Source organism: Lycium barbarum, chromosome 5 (genome assembly GCF_019175385.1).
Source record: "Lycium barbarum isolate Lr01 chromosome 5, ASM1917538v2, whole genome shotgun sequence".
NCBI lineage: Eukaryota > Viridiplantae > Streptophyta > Magnoliopsida > Solanales > Solanaceae > Lycium > Lycium barbarum.
The window spans coordinates 14030941-14056240 of NC_083341.1; the positions used below are offsets into that span (position 1 = coordinate 14030941).

General features: G+C 33.1%; 2 protein-coding genes and 1 non-coding gene across 4 annotated transcripts; 2 read left to right on the plus strand and 1 right to left on the minus strand.

Moving 5' to 3' along the window:
* Positions 1 to 5725: 5725 nt before the first annotated feature.
* Positions 5726 to 8382, plus strand: LOC132640520 (transcription factor MYB53-like). Its single transcript, XM_060357132.1, has 3 exons — positions 5726 to 5893; positions 6495 to 6624; positions 7160 to 8382. Exons 1-3 carry the CDS (start codon positions 5761 to 5763, stop codon positions 7941 to 7943), a joined length of 1047 nt encoding a protein of 348 aa, XP_060213115.1. The 5' UTR covers positions 5726 to 5760; the 3' UTR covers positions 7944 to 8382.
* A 3435-nt stretch (positions 8383 to 11817) lies between these two features.
* TRNAE-CUC (transfer RNA glutamic acid (anticodon CUC)) lies at positions 11818 to 11890 on the minus strand. The gene has a single exon. It is a non-coding gene; the product is annotated as a tRNA-Glu (tRNA).
* Positions 11891 to 17270: 5380 nt separating this feature from the next.
* On the plus strand, positions 17271 to 23915 carry LOC132642314 (uncharacterized). Of its 2 annotated transcripts, XM_060359548.1 has the most exons (5): positions 17271 to 21721; positions 21793 to 21991; positions 22568 to 22719; positions 22798 to 23429; positions 23516 to 23915. In XM_060359548.1, exons 4-5 carry the CDS (start codon positions 23040 to 23042, stop codon positions 23657 to 23659), a joined length of 534 nt encoding a protein of 177 aa, XP_060215531.1. In that variant the 5' UTR covers positions 17271 to 21721; positions 21793 to 21991; positions 22568 to 22719; positions 22798 to 23039; the 3' UTR covers positions 23660 to 23915. The 2 variants fall into 2 exon arrangements, 1 of the variants encoding a protein (XP_060215531.1); XR_009583101.1 differs by having other exon boundaries at positions 17271 to 22719.
* The last annotated feature ends 1385 nt before the right edge of the window (positions 23916 to 25300 follow it).

Consider the following 25300-nt stretch of genomic DNA (forward strand, 5'->3'; position numbering starts at 1 on the left):
ACAACACTTATATACATTAGATCAATAAATTATGATTAATTACCCCCTCTCAATCGGTTCACGGTCAGGAACCGTGATTGTCCATCTAGTAAATTTTGATGTGTGGTATGTGATTAATGGATCTACCATGATCCACACAGATGGTTCTTCAGATAGCGTGGGGGATATATGTTAGTTTTTCTAACATGAGGGGGAGATATATATGTAGCTAAGAAATATGTTGTGAATTATCATCGGTATGATCCTCATTCAAAAGATAATTCAAGTTAAATGTTGGAAGCATTTGCTGACCAAAAGGTAATCTCATATTTCTACTGCAAATGCTCCTATTGAATGTCCCTGAATGACAAGTCTATAACATGCATGAAGCATGGTAGACGAATCGGTTCCAAATACAATAACCTTGAAAAGGGTGAGGAGCAAATGATTTAAAGGATCATAATAAGGAGGTAATGTGCTCTTGAAGAGCCTATGACATAACACTTCATGAAATCTTATGGGAGGTTCAGGTACCTGAGAATAATGAAGTAATAAGATCTCAGTTAGTTATGTCAAATTACGAACCGATATAAATGATATCTCATCGACGATATATTTGATACAATATGATGCGCAATATTGTAGAAGATTGTAAGGATCTAAATTCTACGTTTGTTAAAGCATACTGACGTCGAAATGATTTTCAAATGACATGATGCATCCTGATAAGCGTAAAGTTTTTTGGACCTGCAGTCCAGGCATCCGAAGATGTCACGTCATTTAAATACTAAATAAAAGTTGTCACAGCCTATATGGCTGACTTGACAAAATTTATATGAAAATTTAGGATTCAAAATGCCTGAAGCATATACAAATTTTTGAAAAATTTGTTTATAATACTTAATATGAATCAAATGAATCAAGGTTGATTCCCTAGAATCACCTTAATGAATATTCATTGACGAAGGGTACAAAGATGACTTTGTATACCCTTGTCTCTTTATAATAATCAAAATCTTTCATATTGTTCTGCAAGTTGATGACTTGAATATTTTTTAGCTCTTGAAGGGTTTCTAAAAGCAGTAGATTATCTGCTAAAAGAACTAGAACATTAAATTGGTCTTGAAGTATCATATCTTTGTGCAATTAATTCATTTAAATATCTTGCTATAACTGTGGACATGATATAGTTTTTTACTCCTACATGGAGATATTGAAGTAAGATCAATTACATCTTGCAAATGAAAGCCCCAACATGAATGTGTTTATCCTAACACATATTGTCAAGCTTTTGAATATGCGGGTTATTCATATGATCGACGTAAATGTTTGATCCAAACATGTTATTTATGCCCATGAGGGGTTACTGTCATACCATGTTCCACATGACAAGATAAAAACAGTTTATAAAGCAAGCCAGGAATGGTCTTGATGTGGTTCCAACAATATTATATGACAACGATGCAACTCTATCAAGAGATGGCGGCATAGGTGATCAACCAGTTCGTTCAAATGATGATTTGACAGATTTGATCATAAAGGTACTGCCAACCTCAACATATAATAAGTTGATAGTCAAGATCGGAGTACATCATCTCAAGGATCAAGCGATGCTTTAATCAGGGGGTAGTAAAATACGCGATGCACTCTTTTTTCCTTACCAAGATTTTGTCCCATTGGGTTTTTTTGATAAGATTTTTAATGAGACAACTGGAAATGTGTATTACCACATATGTGTACTCTTTTTTCTTCACTAGGATTTTTGCCACTGGGTTTTTCCTAGTAAAGTTTTAATGAGACACATTATCTATTAATAAACATCCAAGGGGGAGTGTTATAAACCATTTGTCAAGTTATAATTTGGATGTATTATTAATGATTATACAACTAGAAGTATATATTGTACCACTTGACTTAAAGTGATAAATACAACTTGAAAGTAGTAAATACAACTTGCACTTGCAACTTACACTTGCAAGTTGTATCTTAGTTGTTTCTTAGTTGTACCAAGTTGAATCCATCAACTTGCACAAGTTGTATATTGTAGGTTGAGGAGCAAATTTCTTCTATAAATAAGGAGCTTTGTCTTCTCATTTGTAATACCAAAAAAAGTGATAATACAATCTCTCCCTGCTCTCTACAAAGTTATTTGTTTGCTTCTTTCATTTATTTACAATTATCAAGTTTTATAACAATGTTGTAATTTTAAAAGCAAAACAAGTTATCTATTAGAACATATAAAAATGATTTAATGGTGTAAGAATCGGTTATATAGTTACTTTTTGTCAGAGTTGGCTTTGAGTTTGCTTATTTTTACACATAAAACTTGCAGTAGAATTATAATCAGCAAGACAAGCTGGCAGTGGCGGAACTAGGGTGCCCCAAGGGGGTTTGAATTCCTTGGTCGAAATTTTTTAATGTATATATAAGTTTAAAATTATTTTATTTTATGTATACATAGTAGATGATAATTTTTTTTTTCTTCATATATTGTTTTTGGGAAAAAAGGCCCAAAATGCACATGGACTATCAGAAAATGTTTAAAAATACCCTCCATCCATCTATTTTACTAAATATACCGTCTGGTTACATTTTTGGCTCACTTATGTCCTTTGACTAACGGTCAACACTGAATATTTTTAAAAAAGTTTATTTAAATTAGCCAAAAATGTATCTAGAGAAATATTTTTAGCAAAATAGGTGGATGAAGGGTATTTTTAAACCTTTCCGATTATCCGGGGGCATTTTTGGCCCTTTTCTGTTTATTTTTCTATATTTTGAATCTCTTACGTGATAAAATTCTGCAAGCAGCTGGTACATAAAATTGGTACGTAAAACATATAGCTAGCTATAAGTTAGGTCCAGAGATCAAGCAATACACTGTTCTTGTTTAACAAGCAGGTCACCTACAATTAAACATTATCCCTTAGCTACTCTATTAAATTGTTGACTTATTATGGCTATTAATTTCCAAATACAGCAACTTAGGATAATGTCGTAATGAAATTTGAGAAGGTAAGCACCAGTTTTTAATTGCAAAGATAGCCCCAGGGAATCGTCATTTCAAAGTGAATAATTACGAATTAGGAAATAACCCAAAATAAGTGGCAAAATATTGCTGGTTATAGACATATAATTGAAAGAAGATTAAAACTAACAAGGATCAAACCTAATCAGAAAAATTTCTAGGAAGCTGTCTAACTTAAATTTTGTTAGTTTTGGTCATTTTTCGGTCCATATATAGCAAGTGATTTAGTCTTTCAAAATTTTGTCAAAAATAAATGATTTTTTAAGAAACAAATAGGTATTACTATTTTTTTTTTCAAATTTAACATTGTCTAATAAATGATCTGATCAAATTAAACTTCTATAAATTCTTTCCATAATGATTTACATTTTTCTATGAGTTCATTGGAGTGATTTAGTATAAATATTAGCTCTTTTAGTTAAATATTATTAAGTGATTTTCTAATCAGAACTGAGTCTAAACCTAAAAATTCACTTATTTCTATGTATGTCCACCGAATATACAAGGTTGTCCTATCTCCTTATACATATAGGGCTATACACACTCTATCTTAATCTAAACGTACGTAATATACATATAAATATCTATATACCAGTTTCTACTATATATTGGATATTCAGAAATCTTGGTGGGTCGTGACTTCTATGAAATGTATGGTATAAAAATATGACAGAATTAATCTTTAGAGTGACATATCTTAAGCTTGTCTGTATTAATCTTTTCACAATTAGATTTGATAATAAGTTTAATATTTCCTTCTTTGCGCTCCGACAATGTATAGTTTTCTATACCATCAGATAATTACCTGTTATATATAGCAGACCAAATTGCACTTATATATAAAATATTCATTATACTGTATTGGAGCAACCCAATCCTCTAGGATAAAATACTTGACCAAATAGTACTCCATAAAACTTTATTGTATTCATCTCTTAAGAGTTCACAGTCATTTAGAGAGAGAGTATTTTTCAATTTCTTATATATTTTCTAATTTCTAACCTTGTTTACGGTACGAACATATATTGACATTGTATTTATGTTAAATCTTTTTTTTAAAAAAATCTCATTCGTATTCGGTATTCGCATTGAGGACCAACTAAATTTGAATTTGCACAGAAAAATCTCACCTTAGAAGCAAATGCTTCCTAAAAGGCGATTCCATAACCAGGGCTTGAACACAAAGTTAAATTCTTTTTTGTTTCTATATAGTAATATAAGAATATCTCGTCTGCCATGGTATATATATATATATATATATATATATATATATATTAATCTTGATCACCCTTAATGAAATTTCCCCGATTTCGCCTCTGGTCTCTGCATGGGAATGAACGTAGATACGTGGCAAATAGAACCATACAAAATCCTAGTATAGATGCAGTATTGGGTGAAAACCCAATCCAGCAAGCAAATAAGTTGTTTAGCTGACAGTTACACAATGTTGAATACTTATTAAAAATTACTCCAATTTCTCTTTAGGTGACATCACTTCCTCTTTTAAACTAATCCCTTTGCTTTCTTTCTATAAATTAAAACTTTACTTTTTTAAGTTTTAACTAAAAAAAAAATGTGATCTAAGTTGGTCTACCAGACAAAGAACCTTTGTGGAAGAAGCAATCTTATGTGGATGAAAATTGAAGTCAGTGTTGCTTTCTAGGAGAAAAAGCCTTAACTAACTTTCGTGAAGAAGGGGTTAATTAATTATGAAAGGTAATACAATTCATTGGGTTTCTTTTAAAGAGTAAAATTTGTGCCGACGTAAAAATGGCCTTGTTTTTATTTCGACTTTATATGGGGGATTAATCATACACTTGATATTACTTGAAAGTTGAAATTATTTTTGGAAGAGACAACGATTGAAACTTGAAAGTGATTCACTCCCTTTTAATTTATTTATGCAGCATAGTTTGACTGAGCATAGAGTTTAAGAAAAAACGGAAGACTTTTAAAAATTATGGTTATAAGGGCCGTTCCCGGTGCGGTACGATACGTTATTGAAAATTATGGTTTGACACTTTTAAATTGGGTTGATAAAGTACGGTAAGTCTGTAACCAATTTGTTCGACTTCGACATACATATAGTAGATGATTACAACTCTGACTTCTCAAGAAACATCTCAATTATATCATATTAATTAACACCTTATACGTATCGAAATATTCAAGGAAGGCACAACAATTCCCTACATTAATTTATTATCACAGGAATTGAAGGACATTTAAATCAAGACAATTAGCAATTACTATAAAATTTACATAATCTAATATCAAATTATACACCGCTCTCAAAAGAGAAATCAGAAATAAAGATAGTAAGAAAGAGATATTCAAAATTAAATTTGCTGTCTGAAATAAATACTACGACAATTTTTACATAAAGATTTTTGAAATTTATGATATCAAACATGTCATAATATTAGTTTTAAATTCTTTGGGTACAATAGGTAACGTTCAATATCTTTAATAAGATAAATAATAATTTTATAATTTTACTGATATAAGAGGTAAAATTTAATGACAATGTATGAAAATAACCGCACATAAACAATGTGCAGACACAAAATTGATATGAAACTAGCTACTTCAACGCATAAATGTGTAAACAAATAATAAGCTCCCACGTAAGTTATGTTGTACAACATAAAGACAAGTATTTATTCTATATATAAGGGTAATCATATCAACTTTGAGTAGTTAAGACTTGAAGGAAGCAACCAAATCAGAGAGAATTAGTTAAACTCTTGAAAATGGGAAGGTCTCCTTGTTGTGATGAGAGAGGTCTGAAGAAAGGGCCATGGACTCCTGAAGAAGATCAAAAACTCACCGATTATATCAATAAACATGGCCATGGCAGCTGGAGAGCCCTCCCTAAACTTGCAGGTATGTATAATTGAGTTTAAGTTATATACACCTACTCGTCTTTGGTACTTCTTACACAACATTCTTGGTTATCTTCAGTCCAGTATGTCGGTTGCCCTGGACTGTGACTAGTTCTGCTGTAGAGCTAGATATACACCGGCACATCGAGATTCTTTTTTGAAAGTGAAATATTGACTCTTTTTTGAAAGTGAAATATTGACTTTTACATAAGGGAAAGATCACTCTGTCATATGCTGTACGTAGAACACTGTGCATCTAACTAAAAATTTCATAGGATGAGGAATCATAGCATAGCATAGGATTGACATAAACATTATTTTGTTAAAATAGTCTAAAGAGAAAGCATAGGCTCACGTTCGTTTCTTCAATCGGATTGTAAGGAATTTTTACATCATTAAGTCACCTTTAATTGTTGTGGCAGGTAATCTATCTTGTTTTCAAAATTATAGATCTCATATTTTAAGAAGACTTATCTGTACATATATATCCTTTGAGTGATCTAATTAATTATGTAACTCTAATCTGTAAGCTCTTATTCCAAAATTCTTTCTCATGTATGATTAACTAATTTTATTGTTGCTGTTGTTGATACTGCCAATAGGTCTTAATAGATGTGGAAAGAGTTGCAGATTGCGGTGGAGTAATTATCTTAGGCCAGATATTAAAAGAGGCAAATTCTCTCAAGAAGAGGAACAAACAATTCTCAATCTCCATGCTGTCCTTGGCAACAAGTAATTATTTAACTCACTTTCTTCTCCTTTTATTTTCTTGCTCTGTCGAAATTTACTATATATGGCTTGAAATTTTAATATTTTTCTTTTTAGATTCAAACTGCATGCACTAAGGGGTCGTCGTTTAGATTGGTTTAGAAGCAAATTATACAGGAATAGTAATGCAAAGATTGTTCATGCGGAGATCAGTAATATACGGATTGTTTATACAGTGATAATGAAGGAATTGTAATGCATGAATTCATATTTATGTGGAGATTAATACTTAAAAAGTATTATACATGAATTAATTAATTAATTACTCTAAAAGGGTATTTTTGTCAATTAAAATAGTCTAATCAATCCTTGCATTATTAATACATGTATTTTTATTCCATATTATAGTTGCAAAAAAATATATATATATATATATATTAAAATATTGATTCCCGCATAATTTAATGTAGGTACTATTTAGTATTGCAAACCAAGCACTATACTTAATAACTTATGTAGAGAATTTTATTTATTAAACTATTTTTTTCTCTTGTTTAAGGTGGTCAGCAATTGCAACTCATCTACCCGGACGAACTGACAATGAAATCAAGAATTTCTGGAACACTCATTTGAAGAAGAAGCTAATTCAAATGGGATATGACCCAATGACTCATAGGCCTAGAACTGACATCTTCAATAGCTTGCAACATCTTATAGCTTTGACAAATTTGAAGGAATTAATGGAAAACCCCTCATGGGAAGAACAAGTTATGAGACTTCATTACTTGCAAAATCTTCTACAACCTCACAACAATATGAGTACTTTAAGTGCTGTTCAAAATATGGAAGCTTACAATCTTTTAAACTCTTTAAAAGAGAGCCAATTCTTAGGCACTAATAATAATCATTTGGAAAATCACACAGTTCATCAAATTCCTTCAAGTCTTGAATATCAAGCTATTCAAGATTCAATCCCTTTCTCCCATTTGCCGGAACTACAAACCCCTAGTTGTAGTTTCCAAAATTCTCTAAATAAAGATAGGGTTCAACCTCAAAACACTGAGTTTACGGTTATGAGCCATGGAGAAACATCACCGACTTCTCCATGGCTCCCTTCTTTATCTCCTTCTCCTCCTCCTCCTCCACCAGTAACAAATGATCAGAAAAGAAAAAATTCTTCAGAAATGGCGATCTCATCTTGCTTGCCAGAAGAGATGAAGGCTGCAGACCATTTTTTCCAGCCAGATAGCGAGCAGTCACTCAACAACGAAGGAGCTCCACCTTCTCTCTGGCCTGAGCTTCTACTTGAAGACTCTTTTTTCCAAGATATTGATAAGTTCTAAAATAGTAATATATGTCAAATAGTCGCTTGGAGTTTCAACTTTTTCAGCCAGATAGCGAACGATCACTCAACAAAGAAGGAGAGCTCCACCTTCTCTTTGGTCTGACCTTCTACTTGAAGAAACATTTTGCCCGGATATTGCAAAGTTCTAAAAGAGTAATGTGTGGTATAAATTTCTTGGAGCTTCATCTTTCAGTTTTTTTTTTTTTTTTCATCTTTCTCACTTTCCTATTTTTGGTTTTCTTAGATAGGATATACATTATCCAATAGTATAGTGAGTCAATGAATAAACGCACAACTGATTAAAGAATAGTACTCCCTCAGTCTCAATTTATGTGACACTTTTCGCTTTCCGAGATTTAAACTGCATGAACTTTGACCAACATTTTAAGATGTATTTTTTCACCAAATTGATATGAGAAAAGTTGCAACTTATAGTACTTTTCATATAGTTTTCAAATATATAATTTTTAATGATAAAACATTGAGTTAATTTAATCCAATTTTGCTTTAAAGTTTAGTCAAATTAACTCTCGAAAAGCGAAAAGTGTCACGTAAATTGGAACGGATGGAGTAGTATGTAAGTTATGTAATTTTCAATTACCTTGTCCTTCATCTTCTTTTACCTTGTCCTTCATCTTCTTTATCCCCTTTTTCTTTATTTTCATACGCTTGTACACTGTATTAAATACATGCAACTAAACAAGCCATGCATGATGATTTCTAATCATGCAAAAAGCAGCTGCGCATGCTGACAAGAAGCATCGTAAAGTTGAATCGCGCACTTTATAATAATCCTACTGTTGGTTATGCGAACAAATTGGTGGAAATCTTACAAAAAAAATACTTGATCACAAATTTTGTTAGAAAATACTTGATCACGAACACCTCAAGGAATTCTTGAAAGTTTGAGGCATGTCAATTAAGAGACTGTCCTTAAGGATATTTCACCCGGTATGGGTGTATCCCCCATGATTTAACAAGCTCTTCTAGTACAAAATTAGGAGCATAATTTAACAAAGATTTAAATAAAAAGGGAACCCAGCACACATAATATATGGTAAGATTATTATATATTGATCTGTTTTTCCTCCAAAAGAAAATACTATATGTATATATATAGGTTGAGAACTCAAATGGTTCAAGGTTAATTCCATAGCCAAACATAACGTTACAAACTGATAGCAATTAACAGCTTTACCACATTGAATGTCATTATGACCATTCAAATCATTTTAATATAGCATCCATTAAGGCTCTTAAAATAGTCAAATAATCTCTTAAACAGTAAAGCTGATATAATATTATAAAATAATTAGCCTATTAAAGAGTCATTAATATAGTACTAAAATAATGAATAACAATATTTCTTTTGTATTAAAGTCAATAAAAACGTTAGAAATAGTCCTTTTATTTTTGAGATATTAAATAAAAAATAATATTTTTTTTAACACAAATCTCACATTAAAGTTATATTTTAATTAAATCATGAAGTATGACACATACTCTTTAACATATTGAAAGAGGAAAGTGTGATACATAAATTAATACAGGAGGAATACTGCGTGTTTGCATGTTATGCAGATAATGTTTGAATTTTCTGTGGATTATTACTGGAAATTGGAATTACTGTGAATTATGAGTAACAGAGATTCCATGATATGATCATTAACAAGCATATATATATATATATATATAATTTGTTTATAGCTCTTTAGTGTTTGGACTTTTATTTATCACCACCAAGAAAAAATAGAGAAAGCAAGAGAAGAAGAGTGAGGCCTGAAGGTGGGTGGGGGTTGGGAGAAAAGGGGGGAAGGGGGGAGGAGAGTTGACCATAGCAGCAAAGTCAAAAAGGATGATGTAAAGGATTCTCAATGATAAGGGGGTCCCAAGTTGTTGGGAAATGGAGTAACTAGGAACTCATTTAGAGCCCGTTTGGCTTAGCTTAGAAGTTTTTAGCTTTTTTGAGTATTAAGTTGTTTTCAGTTTTTTTGAGTGTTTGGCTGGCCAGCTTATAAGTCATTTTGTGCTTAAAATAAGTCTAAAAAAATAAGCTGGGATAGCCCACCTCAATTTTTATTTTTTTTTACTTATAAGCTATTTTATTTAAACTAAGCCAAACGAGCCCTTATTTTGATGTCTTTTAACAAATGAACTCTGGGCATGGATAGCTACAACATCCCTAACCCATTAATCATTTGATTCATGATTCAGACTTTAATGAAAAGACTGAAGAGAAACACATCACATTATTCATAATATCTCTTAGAACATATTTTATCCACATAAAGTATCATTATTGTATACAATTTCGATAATTTCAAGAACTTAGCCAAGCCGATTTCAAAATAAAAGACACCACACCAACAACAGTCAAAAGGACGAATCAATATCGTGTTAATTAATTTGATTAACATTACACATATGACTTTCTCTTGTGTAACTCTTTGCGAGCCACAGAATATTTACTTCGCGAGAATTGTTTCGGTTATATGCCACGAGATCCCTATAACAACGATGTTAAAGAAAGTCATGAAGCTATATCCAAACTCCAAAGGATGATCTGAATACGTGAAGATCAAGAAAATACACACATACATAAAATAAATAAATAAATAAATAAATAAATAAAACAAAATGCTGAAAGAATTATCTTTGGTGCCAGTTATTTTCTTAGTGAGTAGGTGCACTTCAGTTCCTTTTCTACCAAGATATTGACTATCACAATCATTTGAAAATTAATATAATGTTAGTATTTGTTTACTGCATAAAGTTCTAGAAAACTAGGATGATTAATTCAATGATTTAGAAGATTAAAATGAGTCCAATTGTTTGATTTAGTCATTACAAGTAAAGATTATCTTTTAAGGAAAAAAGTGGTCATTTGATAAAAGTCAAGATCTAGGTCATTCTTGTCAAAAGTAAATTCTAAGTTCTTGTGGATACATACATAAACATATTGCATATTAAAATCAGTCAATTTCTTTTATTTTTATTTTTTGGATACTCTTCAATAAAACAGTAAGCAAAATTCATCACCCAATCCATCATTGTCTTAATTAGTGGATTATTGGTCGTTCTAGTTTATTTGTTTGTGTACACAATGTATTTAATGGCTCAAGCGGCTCTAATCTCACGAGACTCATTCAATTTCAATCTAATGAAATGAAATGTGACATTCTCATGCAAAGGTAAACTTAAAAAGTGTACTAATTCACTGTGATTTAGCAATAAAAGTGTTAGAAAAATCGGTTTCAGAAGTGGGGAAGAAGTAATCCGGCTTTAATAGCGTAATCTCTGACCTATTTAAGCCTCCCACTTCGTTGCTGCAGGGATGGTGGCAGAATTCCTGCAGGATTTTACAAAGCCAATAAAATTCAAGTTTCAGCAATTAACTTGAATTTTCCACAAAAACATAATTGTGTTTTGTAATGAGTATTTAGAGAAGAAGAGAAGAATATGTGGTCTGTTATTCTTTGTTCTGAAGCAGTACAAGATATTTATAATACCTTGGGTGTCTGTTCGCAGCAGACGCGTTTGTTCAAAGATGACTTTTCGTAATAGACACATCCTTTAGGAATATGCACTACAGCCATCTACCAAATACGTTTTAATTAATTTCATACTTAACCACGAAGTTTTAATATCTGGAAAAAAAAAATCTTTTTTATAAAAAAATAACTTTCTTCTCTATGAAAAGAGTAACTTTCTTTTCTTTTCAAAGTTCATTCTCTCATACACTCCCATCAACACTAACTATTCCAACAAAAAATTAGGTTAACACATCTTATGTATTCATTTGATTGGTATAAAAATTACCGAGAATTACCATGGTAAAGTGATTTAAGTTGTTTTGCTAACAAAAATAAAAATTCCGTTGCCGGGACTTGAACCCGGGTCTCTCGGGTGAGAGCCGAGTATCCTGACCAACTAGACTACAACGGATTGCTGTTCTCATAAGGCTCCAGGCGTATCATAGCATGTGGCATGAAGATTTTATGGAGAAAAGGCCATAAATAGTCCCTTATCTATAGGAGTAGGTCTAAAATGGTCCCTTAACTATATACTTACCGGTTTTAGTCCTTTAACTATTCAAAAACTTATCAAATTTAGTCTCCATCTATTTTTTATACAAACAGCGTACAAACTCATAAACCTTCGTGAGATTAATCGTTAAACCATTCCTCAGACCTATATTTCTCTCTCCCTGCTTCTTTTTCCTCAAGTTTATTCTTTAACCTCAACTTTTTTCCTCAAGTTCTCTCTCGCGTTTCGTAACCGACGGACTGCGTCAGTTAAAACCGACCTAGTCCGTCGATTTTGTTAAAAAAAAAAAAAAAAAAAAAACTGACGGTCTCACGTCAATTTTTTTTTTTTTTTGAAAATTAAAGAATGAATTGTAGGAATTTGGAGTCAAACTCGGCTATGTTCCTTGGTATTAAAGGGCTTTACCACTAGACCACTGATATTTTTTATTCATATACTTACATTGATTTAATTTATACTGTTGTTTCGCTCTAAAAACCGACGGACTCCGTCTCCGTCGGTTTTTTTATAAAAAAATAAAAAATAAAAAATAAAAATAAAAAACCGGCGGACTCCATCAGTTTATTTTAGAAAATAATATAACAAATAATTATATTTTTTCGCGCATTTTTGTGTAAAAAATAATCGACGCAGTCCGTCGGTTTTCTTAAAAAAATATTTAAAAATATTATTGAAAAAACCGACAGAATCTGTCGGTCTTTCAATCGGTTTTTTCCATCGATTTTTTTTCTATCGATTTTTACCAGTTTTTACCTTCTTTTTTTTAAGAAAAAAAAAAACAAGAGGAACTTGAGGAAAAAGAAGCAGGGAGATAGAAATATAGGCCTGAGGAATGGTTTAATGATTAATCTGATGAAGGTTTATGAGTTTGTACACTGTTTGTATAAAAAAAATAGACGGAGACCAAATTTGATAAGTTTTTGAATAGTTAAAGGACTAAAACCGGTAAGTGTATAGTTAAGAGACCATTTTAGACCTACTCCTATAGATAAGAGACTATTTATGGCCTTTTCTCAGATTTTATGTATGTCATAATATTACTATTTGAATGGGTTAAATTTGAAAATATCATTATATAGATTAGGTATGAGAACTTGAATACTATTGATCATTTGATATTATACGAAAATCTGATTGCTTTTTACACCTCTAAGAAATGATGTAACTAATTGTTCTAATGAAGTTTTTGATTCAGTTACTGTTAGACCCATTTTATTTAATCATGAAAATGTTGATGTTTCTGTTTTATTAAAATTCCCTAGCTGAAGCACTTGAATTTTTCTTAAAAATGCGAACTTGACGCACTAGCATTCTTTTAAATAATCTAGTATTGAATACTTATGAGTTTGACTTGCGCCACGTAAGGTTCCAATTCGTGACATTTTCATTTATCAATCGAAACAAAATTCCAAGTCCACTTCAAAAGTTTGCTTATCATATAATGTATCGGTTTTATATAGTTTAAGATCTGTGCACCAATAGTGTGTATGATTTTTACATGATCATGTTAAGTAATTTAACGACAACAGGTAATATGATCAAATTACACTTAAAAGTGTATAAATAATTTATATTATCAGTTTATATAAAACGGACATCATCTAGGCTAACTAGTAATCTCAAATGTATTTATTCATGGGTTATACTTATACGTCCAATAGAGATTGCACATACATGAGAAAGCTTCATATTCACCATCCGTTGCAGAAGCAAATTAAAATGATTGTGCCACTAAAACACCATCCAAAATCATCTGGATATTGTTTTGCACTGACGAGTAAAGATATTACTTATGTCTTACGAGTTATTACCCAAAAATAAATAAATAAAAAATAACTAAAAGTGTTTTTTTTTTTACTTTTAAATTTTAAATTTTTTGTTTTATTTACACATATATTTTGCAAGATCAACGCAAGAATTTATAAGCACTAGTCAAAGGCGGATGCAACATTCACTACTAAAAAAAATCTATTTTCTCACTTATTTCCCACTGAAAAAATGTTTAGTGGCTATTTCCCACTGAATGTCGGTGGGAAAAACCCAAATAGTACTCCCCCGGATCAAAAAAAGAGTCCACTTAGCCATTTGCACACCTCTTAAGAAACTACTCCAAGAAAAAAAAATATGTAAATTGACTAAACTACCCATAATTAAACATAACACTTAATAGGGGGCAAATATGGAAAGATAAGGTTAATTGTTTCTTGATTTAATAAGTGGACACTTTTTTTGACCCAAGAAAAAAAGGCTAAGTGGACACTTTTTTTTTATCCGGAGGGAGTAGTGTTTTGACACGGGAAAAATTAGGAATTTCCCAGCATTTCAATGGGAACCTGTTTCCCACAATGCGTTTTCCCAATGAGCTGGTTCAAAGGGAATGAGGTGGGAAAATCATGTTTTATAGCACAAATTTCCCACTGAATTTCGGTGGGAAAAACGTTTGTTTCTAGTAGTGATTGTGATACCGGTTTCATGTCAATGTAGTACTTTCAATGCAGGGTACAAATTTATATGTAAAAAATCAATAAAATTATTAGTAATAAGTATTAGGTTTGAACCCAAAATTTTAAAAATACAATCAGTTCAATGCTAATAATCTTAAGGGTCAAATTAAAATAGCCAGGCATTACACTGAGTTTTTTAAATTTCACAACTGGAACTCTAATATATTATCATAAAGTTTCACATTTGAAACTCTACGACGGTGGCTATATTTCAACAATGTGGCCAGTGACCCACTATCTCTAGGAACTTTAGAGGTTGAACCCACAAAACTTAAATCTTAAATCCACCTCTAACATCAGTTTGCCAACTAACACCTTTAACTGTTTTCTTTTTCTTTCTTTTCCAATAGTAGTTTTTATCAATCCATTGATTAATTAATTTTGATGAATGAAAAGCATAGGATGTGTAGATAAATTAAAGATTGATACTCAATTATTTATTTCTGGATCATGGGGTGGGTTTTGGAGTGGGGGGTGGGGTGGGGTTGTTGAGACAATAATTTGGGTAGACAAATTTATAAACAGCAAGGCTTTAATTTGAATATTCTGTATAAATAAGTCATGTATTAAATATGCATGGGACCCTATGTCGAAATATCTTACGACGAATCAATTTTTGATGGAACTCCTTTGAAAGTTTCTGTCGAAAATTCGCGTGATTTTAGTAGTAGATCCTGAGTCCACGATTTTTGTAGTACAAAAAAAAAAAAATAAGTTTTATGCACGAATTTTGTGCGTGAAAGGACCAAACTGTAAAGTTAAAACTTTGGTCCTTTCACGCACAAATTTTGTGTGTGAAAGAGGCTACCTTTTTTCTTTTTTCTTTTTTTAAGCTATCAAAATTACGTTTTTTTCATACTTTTGGCAAAGATTAGTCATGTTTCAAAACCCCGAAATATCAACATTTTATAGAACTTAATATCTTTTTTTGCGTACAATAACGTCGGCTCATTACATCAAGTATACCTAAACATTTGGATCGTCGTTTTAGGGGTTGTAAAGTGTCCCGAAGTAAGTTTTGTTTATTTGGAAACTTGCCATCTTTAGATCTAAGTGTCATATTTTATAGGGTTTTGATTTAAGTGTTTTATTATTTAGTCAAGTCGAATGTACAAATAAAAATATTATATTAAAAAATAATTTATCCAATACGAGAGGTTCAAAATAATTCAAAAAAATTCATTGCATTAAGTAATACATCATTTTTTACAATAACAAAATATTCAAAATAAAACTTCAAGACGAGAGGCTCTTTTACTCCGAGATGTTCTGCCACTGTTGACATCCAATTTTGTCCCGCCTTTCTTCCAAAATATTTATTTGCGCTTCTAATATTTTTGACAACTTAAGAATAGTTATTTATACTTTACTGCAATTATTAGCTTTCTATTAATATCGTCGTTTTTCATTATCCTACTATAGTCATTAGCTATTATCATTTTTACTATTACTATTATTATTATTATTATTATTATTATTATTATTTTCGTTATATTGCATCACTTTTAACATCTTACGCATCGCATTTATTTTATATATCTAGACGATAGCATTACTTACTGTTGAACTTTAAAAAAATATTATTGCGCGACTATTCCGATATCGTATAATTTTGTTTGAGTACTAATAAATATATTTTTTATATTAGGTAATACTTTACCACGCGTTAATATATAATTAACTAAAGAAGTGTCTTTCATCTTGATTTAGGAACCCAAATAACTATAAGGAAGAAAGCATGTTAAGTCCAAGACAAATAGGCTTCATACTAGCCCAATTCATATAAAATATGATCCTAATTTGGTCAATAATGGCCCAAAATGAGTAGCCAATTCGGCCAAATAAATGGCCCATCTGAACATTTATTAAAAATAGGTCCAATATCCAGCCCACTACCATTTAAACCGACCCGACCCGTTCATCTAAAAAACCAACTTGGGTTACATTCATTACCCATCAGCAACGCCTCTCCTCCTCTCTCTCTTCAGACGAAAATGGCAAAAGTGCAGAAGCCTTTTGCTTCTACAGACTATGCGTGGTTGTTTGGGGAAAGGAAATTAGTGCCTCGTCCTTCCTCCACCATGTTTCAACCGTTGAAGAGGTGAATTTTCCCTCTTTTTTTGCTTTTCATCTGAAATTCCTTGATGGGTTTTGTCCATTTGCTAGTTTAAATACTTGTTTGTGATTGGCTGATCAACATTGGAGGGATTTTCCCCTCCATTTCTACTCGCCCCACACTAAAACGGGCATCAAATCTAGGATTTTCGGTGTTCTATATAAAGAACTCCATTCCCCAGTGTTCACATACTTTTTGATATACTGAAATTCTTGATTGAGAGGTTTTCTAACTTAGTCCTGGTTTAATTAGGGATCCAACTTTAAGTGGAACCTTAACCGAGCCTAATTTGGTTTTTGAGTTTTAAACTTCCTTCTTTTTTCTTTGTGGTTGAGTGTTTCGAGGGTCTTGGAAGAGATTCTCAATTCCATTCTCAATAAGGGCTGCACTCGAAAAAAATCTGAGCATCGTTCGCGTTCGAGTGTAGATCGGAGATCCAAAGCCCCACTTCACTGCACTCAGAAAAGGTCAGTAATTCCCTTCTTGTTTTTGGCATTATGTTTTGTTTTATCTATTTGCAGTTGATTATGTGTTAACTTAGTTTATTTTATGGTTACGCATGTTTTATATGTCATTTTAGTTAGATAAGTTAATTAATATAGTGTTTATAGCATGATTTAAGTGCTGTTAGCTTTAAATTTTATTGTTAGCATGTGTTAGCCTAGTCTTTGTCTTTTAATCTTCTGAGCATGTGATTTAGCCCTGTACTGTGTTAGATGTAGTCCTTAGTTTGATTAAATGGGATAATGGCACTATAAGTGGCCTAAATGTATCAGTGTTAAATGTCCAAGCCTGTGTGGAGTCATGTTATTTGCTTTGTCCAGTTATTCATGTTCAAAATGCATAAATCCTGCCTTATGACACTACTTGTTTGATCTGAACCTATCTGATTAAAGTATGATAAGAACCAATCTCATGCCTGTTTTGTTTCTCCTATGTACTGTTCAGAAGGATGATATTTAATCCTTGAATATTGATTAAAACTTGGGTTTGTTTGGCTCACTACTAGAGTGTGTCTAATCAGTGTTATGTTTAGTTTTGATCTAGGAACCTGCTAAGCATGTCAATGTAATTTAAGTTCCCTGTGGTTGGCTATCTTGTTGGCTATTTTTGCTTAATCTTCATTAATATGTGTGGGGATTGCTCAATCTGATTTAAACATGCTAGGCGGTACATAAACTCATATATTTGCTTAACATTCTCTTTGACTTAGACTAATATGTAAATTGATATTGATACTTGAGGCATGCCTATACTTGTTTAAGTTAAGTTCAAGGTCACTTGTGACCTATGGTGTTTGATATACTAGAATGGTTTCTCTGTGATATGTTGTTTGAGTCAAAGTTTGTTTTCAAAATGTATTGTTGATACTAGGATAGTACCCTCATGCCTACTGGATCTGAAACTGAATTCATTGAAATAAAAAAAATGATATTTACTTGATTCAATAAGATGCACCAAACCTTTGCATGCCTCTTCCCCCTTTTAATGACTCTGTTTTAAAAAAAAAAAAAAAAACTATGAGGTCTGCGCTATTTGGTCTGTTATTGGTTTTTGTTATTATAAGTCTCAGATTGTATTTTAAAAGAGCTAAAGGCATTTTTAACTTAGTTTAGCGTCTGTGAACTTGTACTAATGCTTTGTTGAGTCTTGTAATGATGTTTGAAGTCCCCTGTTGACAAAATCTGTTAGTCATGTGTTGTATGACCCTGTATGTGACTCTGTATGTTTGCTTTCATTAACTGTATGTGACTTAAGTGTTGTCTAAAGTTAGCATAAGTACTGAAAGGCTAAGTTGAAAGGAGGATGGCACTTAGTACATGGATGAATATGAGTGTGATGTTTATACTCAAGTAGGATATATGTTGCAAATGTTTGTTAAATTGATTCAGCTGTTCAGGATCTGTGTCACTTGTGGCTTCAATGATCTCAATTGGAGAGTTTAAGTTAAGGGAACCAGGTTTGGTGTGAAGTTTTTGTAATCTGTTCTGAGGTTAAACCCCTGAAATCCTTGGATTTTTTTTTCTTGTGGGGAATATGTGACAAGTACTTCCTTTCCATTATGAAGTAAGTTTAATTTTGTGATTTGTATGAGGCCAAAAGACATCATGCATAGCTCTAAAAGTTAATGACAGTAGTCAGTGGTATTTATCTTTGATAACATTTCCTTTCAAAAAAAAATTAGTTGAATCATGGTTACCTCTTATTAATTAGAAAGGTTTGAATAATGTAGTAGTCATAGCTAAGTGTAAATCTAGTGTAAATCTCTCTACCAAAGAGTTTCAAAAGGATTCAAAGAACTGTTTTGTCTTCAATTGCATTCACTAAATCTACATGATTTCTAAAAGCTCAACATGAGGTTAGTTCTAAGTTCTGTATGATTTCAGCATGATTGAAAGTTGTTCCTTTCTGCTTGTAAAAAAGATTCTTTTCTACACTGGCTAAGTGAAATTTTGTGAAAAAAAGGAAAGAATAAGGAGTTTTGGTTTTCTTTGCTTCTGGACTAATTTCACCATGTTCTTTCAAGCTGAATATATTCTTTCATGATATTATTCCTGTTTGTTATTCTTTTCCTATAATTTGGTTTAGAATAAGAGATCTTAAAAAATAGGGAAAAGTATTCAAAACACACTCAAACTATGGCCAAAATTGTCATAACACACCTCAACTTTGCAGGGGTCCTATGACCCCCCTGGACTTATTTTTGTGTATTATTTATGCTTTCAACCGGACAAAGTCACTCAAACGACATTGAGTGTATGCACGCGCTCATAAAGTTAAAACCAGACGGGTCATTTTCATTATTTTGCTTTCCGAAATTTGAAATCCAGAATTCTCACTCACCTTCCACTCGATTTCTACCATTTTAATCACTCAAATACTATTTTGTTCTGCAAATTAGTGTGAATCATAGTTAAACTAAGTTTAGGTGGTAACATCGCGGTGGATTTTGACCCGAAATCGTCGATTTATCTTCAAGGTAGTGTCAAGCTTTTAGTGAACTGAAAAAAATACCAGGTTAGTAGTGTTCTTTGTCAGTATTGTACGCATAAAGTTTATTTTTTTCTATATTATATAGGATTTGTGACATTGTCGTATGAATTTATAGGGTTTGTTAAAAAATTATGGGTTTTTCCTAGTTTAAATTGGGGTTATTTGGGGTTAAGAGATGTGTAATCTTATGTCGTGTAGTATTACTGTTGTAAGTGCGTCCAATTTATTTTCACCCCAAAATGTGATTTTGGGGTCTGTTTGGCCTTGTATTGTCAGAAGTCTGAATTTAATTATTGTTATTTGATGTGTGTGTGGGGTTATGATCGTTGTTGACCATATATTGTTATTGTATATGTGTGGTACTGATTGTTTGTACTATTATTGAATTGTAATTTCAGGTATGAGTGGGTTTGTATTAGTAACATTGAGATGGTGTCATGGTGGGGTTTTGGATGTCAATAGTGGGCAACCAAAGTATGAGGGTGGACAAATAACAGAGTTTTTGGATATTGATGTGGATAGGATGTCCTTTTTTGAACTATGGGATTATATTAAAGAACTAGGGTATACTACAAGTTGTTCATTTTGTGTTAGGAGACCTAATAGTGACAATGTTGTAGAAATCCAAACTGATAGGGACATTTTGGAAATTTCACAAAGTTTTGAAAATGGGGATACTATTGAAATCTATGTCTGTCGCATGGTTGATAATTTAGATAATTTAGATGGTCCCATTGCTTTTTTGGAATACACTAGCCCCCAATGAGGAATCTTTGGGTGTTTTTAATGAAGAAAGGTATGGGGGTATCCAAGAAGGGGATGGGTTTGCTTTTAATAAAGAACCAGCAGCTACTGAAACTGCAGCACCTGCTGAACCAGTAGCTGCTGAAACTGCTGCTTCTGAAAACCCATTAAGTAGTGAATTTCCTATTCTTGAATCTGACCAGTCCACTGATGATAGTTCTGAGTCTGACCAAGCTGAACTATTTAATGAACATGATGTTGGACATGAAAGTGATGATGTTCATGAAGAGTGCATAAATTTGAGGGCAGAAAGGAGGTCATATCAGAGGAGGAAAAGAAGAGAAAGGATACCAAATGACCCTGGAGAAATTCCTATTGGTGAAGTTGGTCCAGATCTGGGCTTTGATGAAACTGCTACTCCTGACATAAGCTTGAAAGGTAAGGTTGCTGGGGATGAGCCAGTGTATGTCAGTTCTGATGCATATAGTGTTGAATCAGATACAGATGATGAGTCAGGGTCTAGGAGGGCTAGGAGAAGGATAATTTTTGACAAAACTGTTGAAAAAGTGATATGGGAGTTGGGGATGGTTTTGAGGATGTAAATGAGTTTACGGATGTTGTTACAAAATATGCACTTCAAAGGGGTGTGCAGTTAGAGAAATTTGTCAATGAGCCCAAAAAGGTTAGAGTGAGGTGTAGGGATGGCTGCCCATGGCTGCTATATGCAAGTCTTGACAAGAAGACTAATGATTTCATGATCAAAACCTACAATCCTAAACATAGGTGTGTCAAGACTACTAGAAATTACATGTGCAATGCTAAGTTCTTGTCTAAGCATTACAAGAATAGAATTACAGAACAGCCAAACATTAGGATTTTCAAGTTTTAGCAGTTGATTAGGGAAGAACTTAACATACATGTTGGAAAAACCACTGCCAAGAGAGCTAGAGCTAAAGTACTCCAAGAAATCATTGGTGATCATGTGTTAGAGTTTGGAAGAATATTTGACTATAGGGATGAAATGTTGAGGACTAATCCTGGGAGTACTTGTGTTGTTAAGGTTGATGACTCTGGTGAAAGTGGTAGGTTGGTGTTTGAAAGTTTTTATATTTTCTTTGATGCTTTGAAAAAATGCTTTTTAGGTGGCTGTAGGAAATGTATTGGTTTGGATGGTTGTTTCTTAAAGGGAATAACCAAAGGACAGCTATTGGCTACTGTTGCTAAAGATGCTAATAATCAAATGTTGCCTATTGCTTGGGCTATAGTGGAATATGAGAATAAGAACACTTGGACATTGTTTTTTAAATTGTTGATAGCTGATTTGGGAATGGGAGATGGCAGCAACTACACAGTGATATCAGACATGCAAAGGTATGACAATCATTTTTTTTTCTTCATTTAGTTTCTGTCCATTCATATATAACTGTTTCTCAAAATTGTAGGGGCTTCAATCAACTATGCAAGAATTGTTACCACTGGTGGAGCACAGGATGTGTGCAAGACACATCCTAGCCAACTGGGCAAAAGGATGGAGAGGTCTTCAAAGAAGGAACCAATTCTGGAAGTGTGCAAAAAGCACCTTTGAAGGAGAGATGAAGATAAATCTGGATAAAATGAAACAGCTTGGTACTGCCAAGGATGGTAAGGATATTGTTACAGATTTACTGTACTACCCACCTGAAACTTGGTGTAAACTGTACTTTAGAACTGACATTAAGTGTGATAGTGTGGACAATAATATGTCTGAGAGCTTCAATGCCTGGATTTTAGGACCAAGGCATAAAACCATTATCACTATGCTTGAAGAGATTAGAGTGAAGGTAATGACTAGAATAGGTTAGTTGAGTCAATTTCCAAAAACATGGTTAACCAATATATCTCCAATGGCACTGAGGGTACTAGAAATCAACATAAAGAAGTCAATGGAATGTAATATTGATTTCAATGGTGAGAGAGGGTTTGTAATTAGTGATGGGCCATATCAACATACTGTTGGTTTGAGAAATAGAACTTGCAGTTGTAGGGCCTGGATGCTCAAGGGAATACCATGTCAACATGCCCTTGCTTCCATATTATATAAGAAGTATGAACCCATTGAGTTTGTTGATAGCTGCTACAGTAAGAAGACCTACTTGAGGACTTATTGTCATTTTCTTCAACCAGTCACCAATATGAAAATGTGGCCTGAGTCTAATAACCCCTATGTTGCACCACCAGTTGTAAAGCCTATGCCAGGCAGACCAAAGAAGGTCAGGAGAAGAGAAGCAACTGAGTCAAAAAGATATGATAAGTTGTCAAGAAAAAGAGTTGACATGACTTGCAGCATTTGTCATGGTAAAAACCATAATAAAAGAGGCTGTCCTTTGAAGGTATGAGCTTTTAAAGTAAACTCTATTTTTTATACTCTTTGTAGTAATGGTTTTGATTTGACACTACTGTTTTGGTAGGATTCTGGTAGAACAAGCTATGGTAATGGACCAGATATTGCTGCAGCATCTCAGGCAAGCTTTGCTGAATCAAGTGCTGCACCTGTAAGAGCTAGGGGAAGGCCAAGAAAGACTTCTCAAGCACCTGAAGCACCAGCAAAAGCTAGGGGAAGGCCAAGGAAAATCCATTAACTTTTGAGGCACCAGCAAGAGCAAGTGCAAGGCCAAGGAGTACTTCTGAAGCACCACCAACAGCAAGTGCAATGCCCAGAAGTACTTCTCAAGCACCAACAAGAGGTATGGGAACAAGGAGGACAACCATTACTGCTAAATGGTTTGAAAATGCAACAAGTTATGCTGCACCTGTTGCAGCCAACGCACCTGTCCAACCTGTTGCTTCTCAGTCTAATGTGAGTAGGGGAAGACCAAGAAAAACCTCTCAAGCTTCTAATGCTGCACCTGTTGTAGCCAATGCACCTGATCAACCTGCTGCTTCTCAGTCTAATGTGAGGAGGGGAAGACCAAGAAAAACCTCTCAAGCTTCTAGTGTAACAGTTGTTGATAATGAAAGAAGAAGAACTACCCCTTACAAAAGGCCTAGGACTGTTGGAATGGGTATATTTGTCGCAGAAAATGGATTTACAACATACAGTGTAAGAGCTGAAATATTTGTTGGAATGGGTATATTTGTTGTAAGTGAGTTTACTAACTATAAACAATTATTTTGCTTTGTCTACAGCATGGCTTGCCAAGTAGTAGGATAATTGATGCTGCTCCAACAAAGCATATAAGGTCAGCTGATGTTACTTGGGGACCTTGGTCACAAAGCAAGGAATGGAGTGAGGTGGAAGGGCAAAACATCAATGACATCAAGCCAGCTTGAAAATATGAGGGTAAAGAAAAGGAAAAAAGTGACAGCAACCCAGAACTCGCAGACAAAGGATCCATGGAAGTAGTGTTAATATGTTGGTAGTTGGCACAACAAATTAATGTAGTTAGCAGTTTTTGCAGTTCATAAACAAACTAAAGTAGCTGTGGTTTAGATGTTTGTTTTGTGACATTATGCTACTGCACTACTTTTGTACAAACTTATATTGGTGCAATTGTTTATATATAGCAAGGTCTGTTTCTATTATTAAGTCCTGTCTCTTTCAGCAGTTGATTCAGCAGTTAATGTCCAAAATGTCTGTTTCTATTTGAAATTGTTAGTGCACATTTTTAATGTCCAGAATGTGCAACCTATGTTGGTGCAGCTATTTCTTTTTGAAAGTGCAGTTTATGGACCAAGTGAAATATGGTCATGCATTTGAACTACATTAATGTTGCTCACCAAATCTGGTCAAGCATTTTTAACGAAATTAATGTTGCTCACTAAATGTGGTCAAGCTTTTGACCGGATTTAAAGGTGGTCAACAACAGCTAAGGTGGTTGGGGGTTAAGTAGTGGGGAATTTATTGCAAAACACATTATAAATATAGGCTTTCACTCACACACTAATACTATGAAATAGCATTCTACACAGCCTCTAACATGAGCCTTAATTCGAAAATGGTAGCTTATTTTGAGAAAAAACTGACCAAATCATACGTCGACAAGGATGATTTCGTAAGTGTTCATCTAATTTATTTGTTATTTTCAATTGTTATTTTAGTTTTAGTAATCACATGTTTTTTCGCAGATCCTTCCAAATAGTATTCTTGAATTTCTCCCAGACGATGACCGTGAAGCTGTTGTAATTTCTGAAAGAGGTGCGTACTTAATGAAATACAAAGTTGGTTCTCATACGTGGCTCTATCAAGGATGGAAAGAATTTATAGATGCTAACGGATTCAGGACAGGGGATGTATTGTGTTTCAAGGCCTGTGACGCTGCTAGGGACCGGATACACTTCCTTGTTGAAAAAAAGTAGGAGATCATAGAAATAGATTAGATTGGTCTCCGTGTTTTCAATTTAAGCAAGGTTTATGTTGGAGCACATGTAACACCTTTGCTTTCTAAATTAAAGGGATTTCATTCATCAATTTCGAACTTACATTAAACACAACACAAAAGAAAACTAGAAAGGATTTCCTAACATACATTAACCACAAGACAAAAGAAAAGGGAAAAGTAGTTCCTAACTAACATTAACCACAACACAAAAGACATTTTCCCAAGCACTGCCTACCTAACATCAAGCACAAAACTAAACCCAGAACTTCAAAAATACAAGAAACACTAAGGCAATTGGTCATGACAAGTTGAAGCATTTCCTCGCATTAACCAACTGATCCAACTAGCAAAACAAAACAAGATACAAAATGTGAAAATCAAATTAGAGCTAAAGTTGTTGATCCCCTTCTTTTTTGATTTTATCTCTTTTGCATTTTCAATTTCGCCCAGATTAATCACACTTGATTATTCTTCCATCTCCTTCATTTTCATATGACTTGAGACAGATTGTTCTTCCATTTCAATCTCTTTCAACATCTCGGCAATTTCGGAACTTCCACATCCTTCTTCCATCTCCTTAATTTTCTTCTCT

What these genes read in the sequence shown, in the direction of transcription:
- LOC132640520 (XM_060357132.1), top strand. Translation starts at nt 5,761, where the DNA reads ATGGGAAGGTCTCCTTGTTGTGATGAGAGAGGTCTGAAGAAAGGGCCA. An exon ending in AGCCCTCCCTAAACTTGCAG is followed by an intron (nt 5,894 to 6,494) that starts GTATGTATAATT and finishes TACTGCCAATAG; the next exon opens with GTCTTAATAGATGTGGAAAG. An exon ending in CATGCTGTCCTTGGCAACAA is followed by an intron (nt 6,625 to 7,159) that starts GTAATTATTTAA and finishes CTCTTGTTTAAG; the next exon opens with GTGGTCAGCAATTGCAACTC.
- LOC132642314 (XM_060359548.1), top strand. Translation starts at nt 23,040, where the DNA reads ATGCCCAGAAGTACTTCTCAAGCACCAACAAGAGGTATGGGAACAAGG. An exon ending in ATGGATTTACAACATACAGT is followed by an intron (nt 23,430 to 23,515) that starts GTAAGAGCTGAA and finishes CTTTGTCTACAG; the next exon opens with CATGGCTTGCCAAGTAGTAG.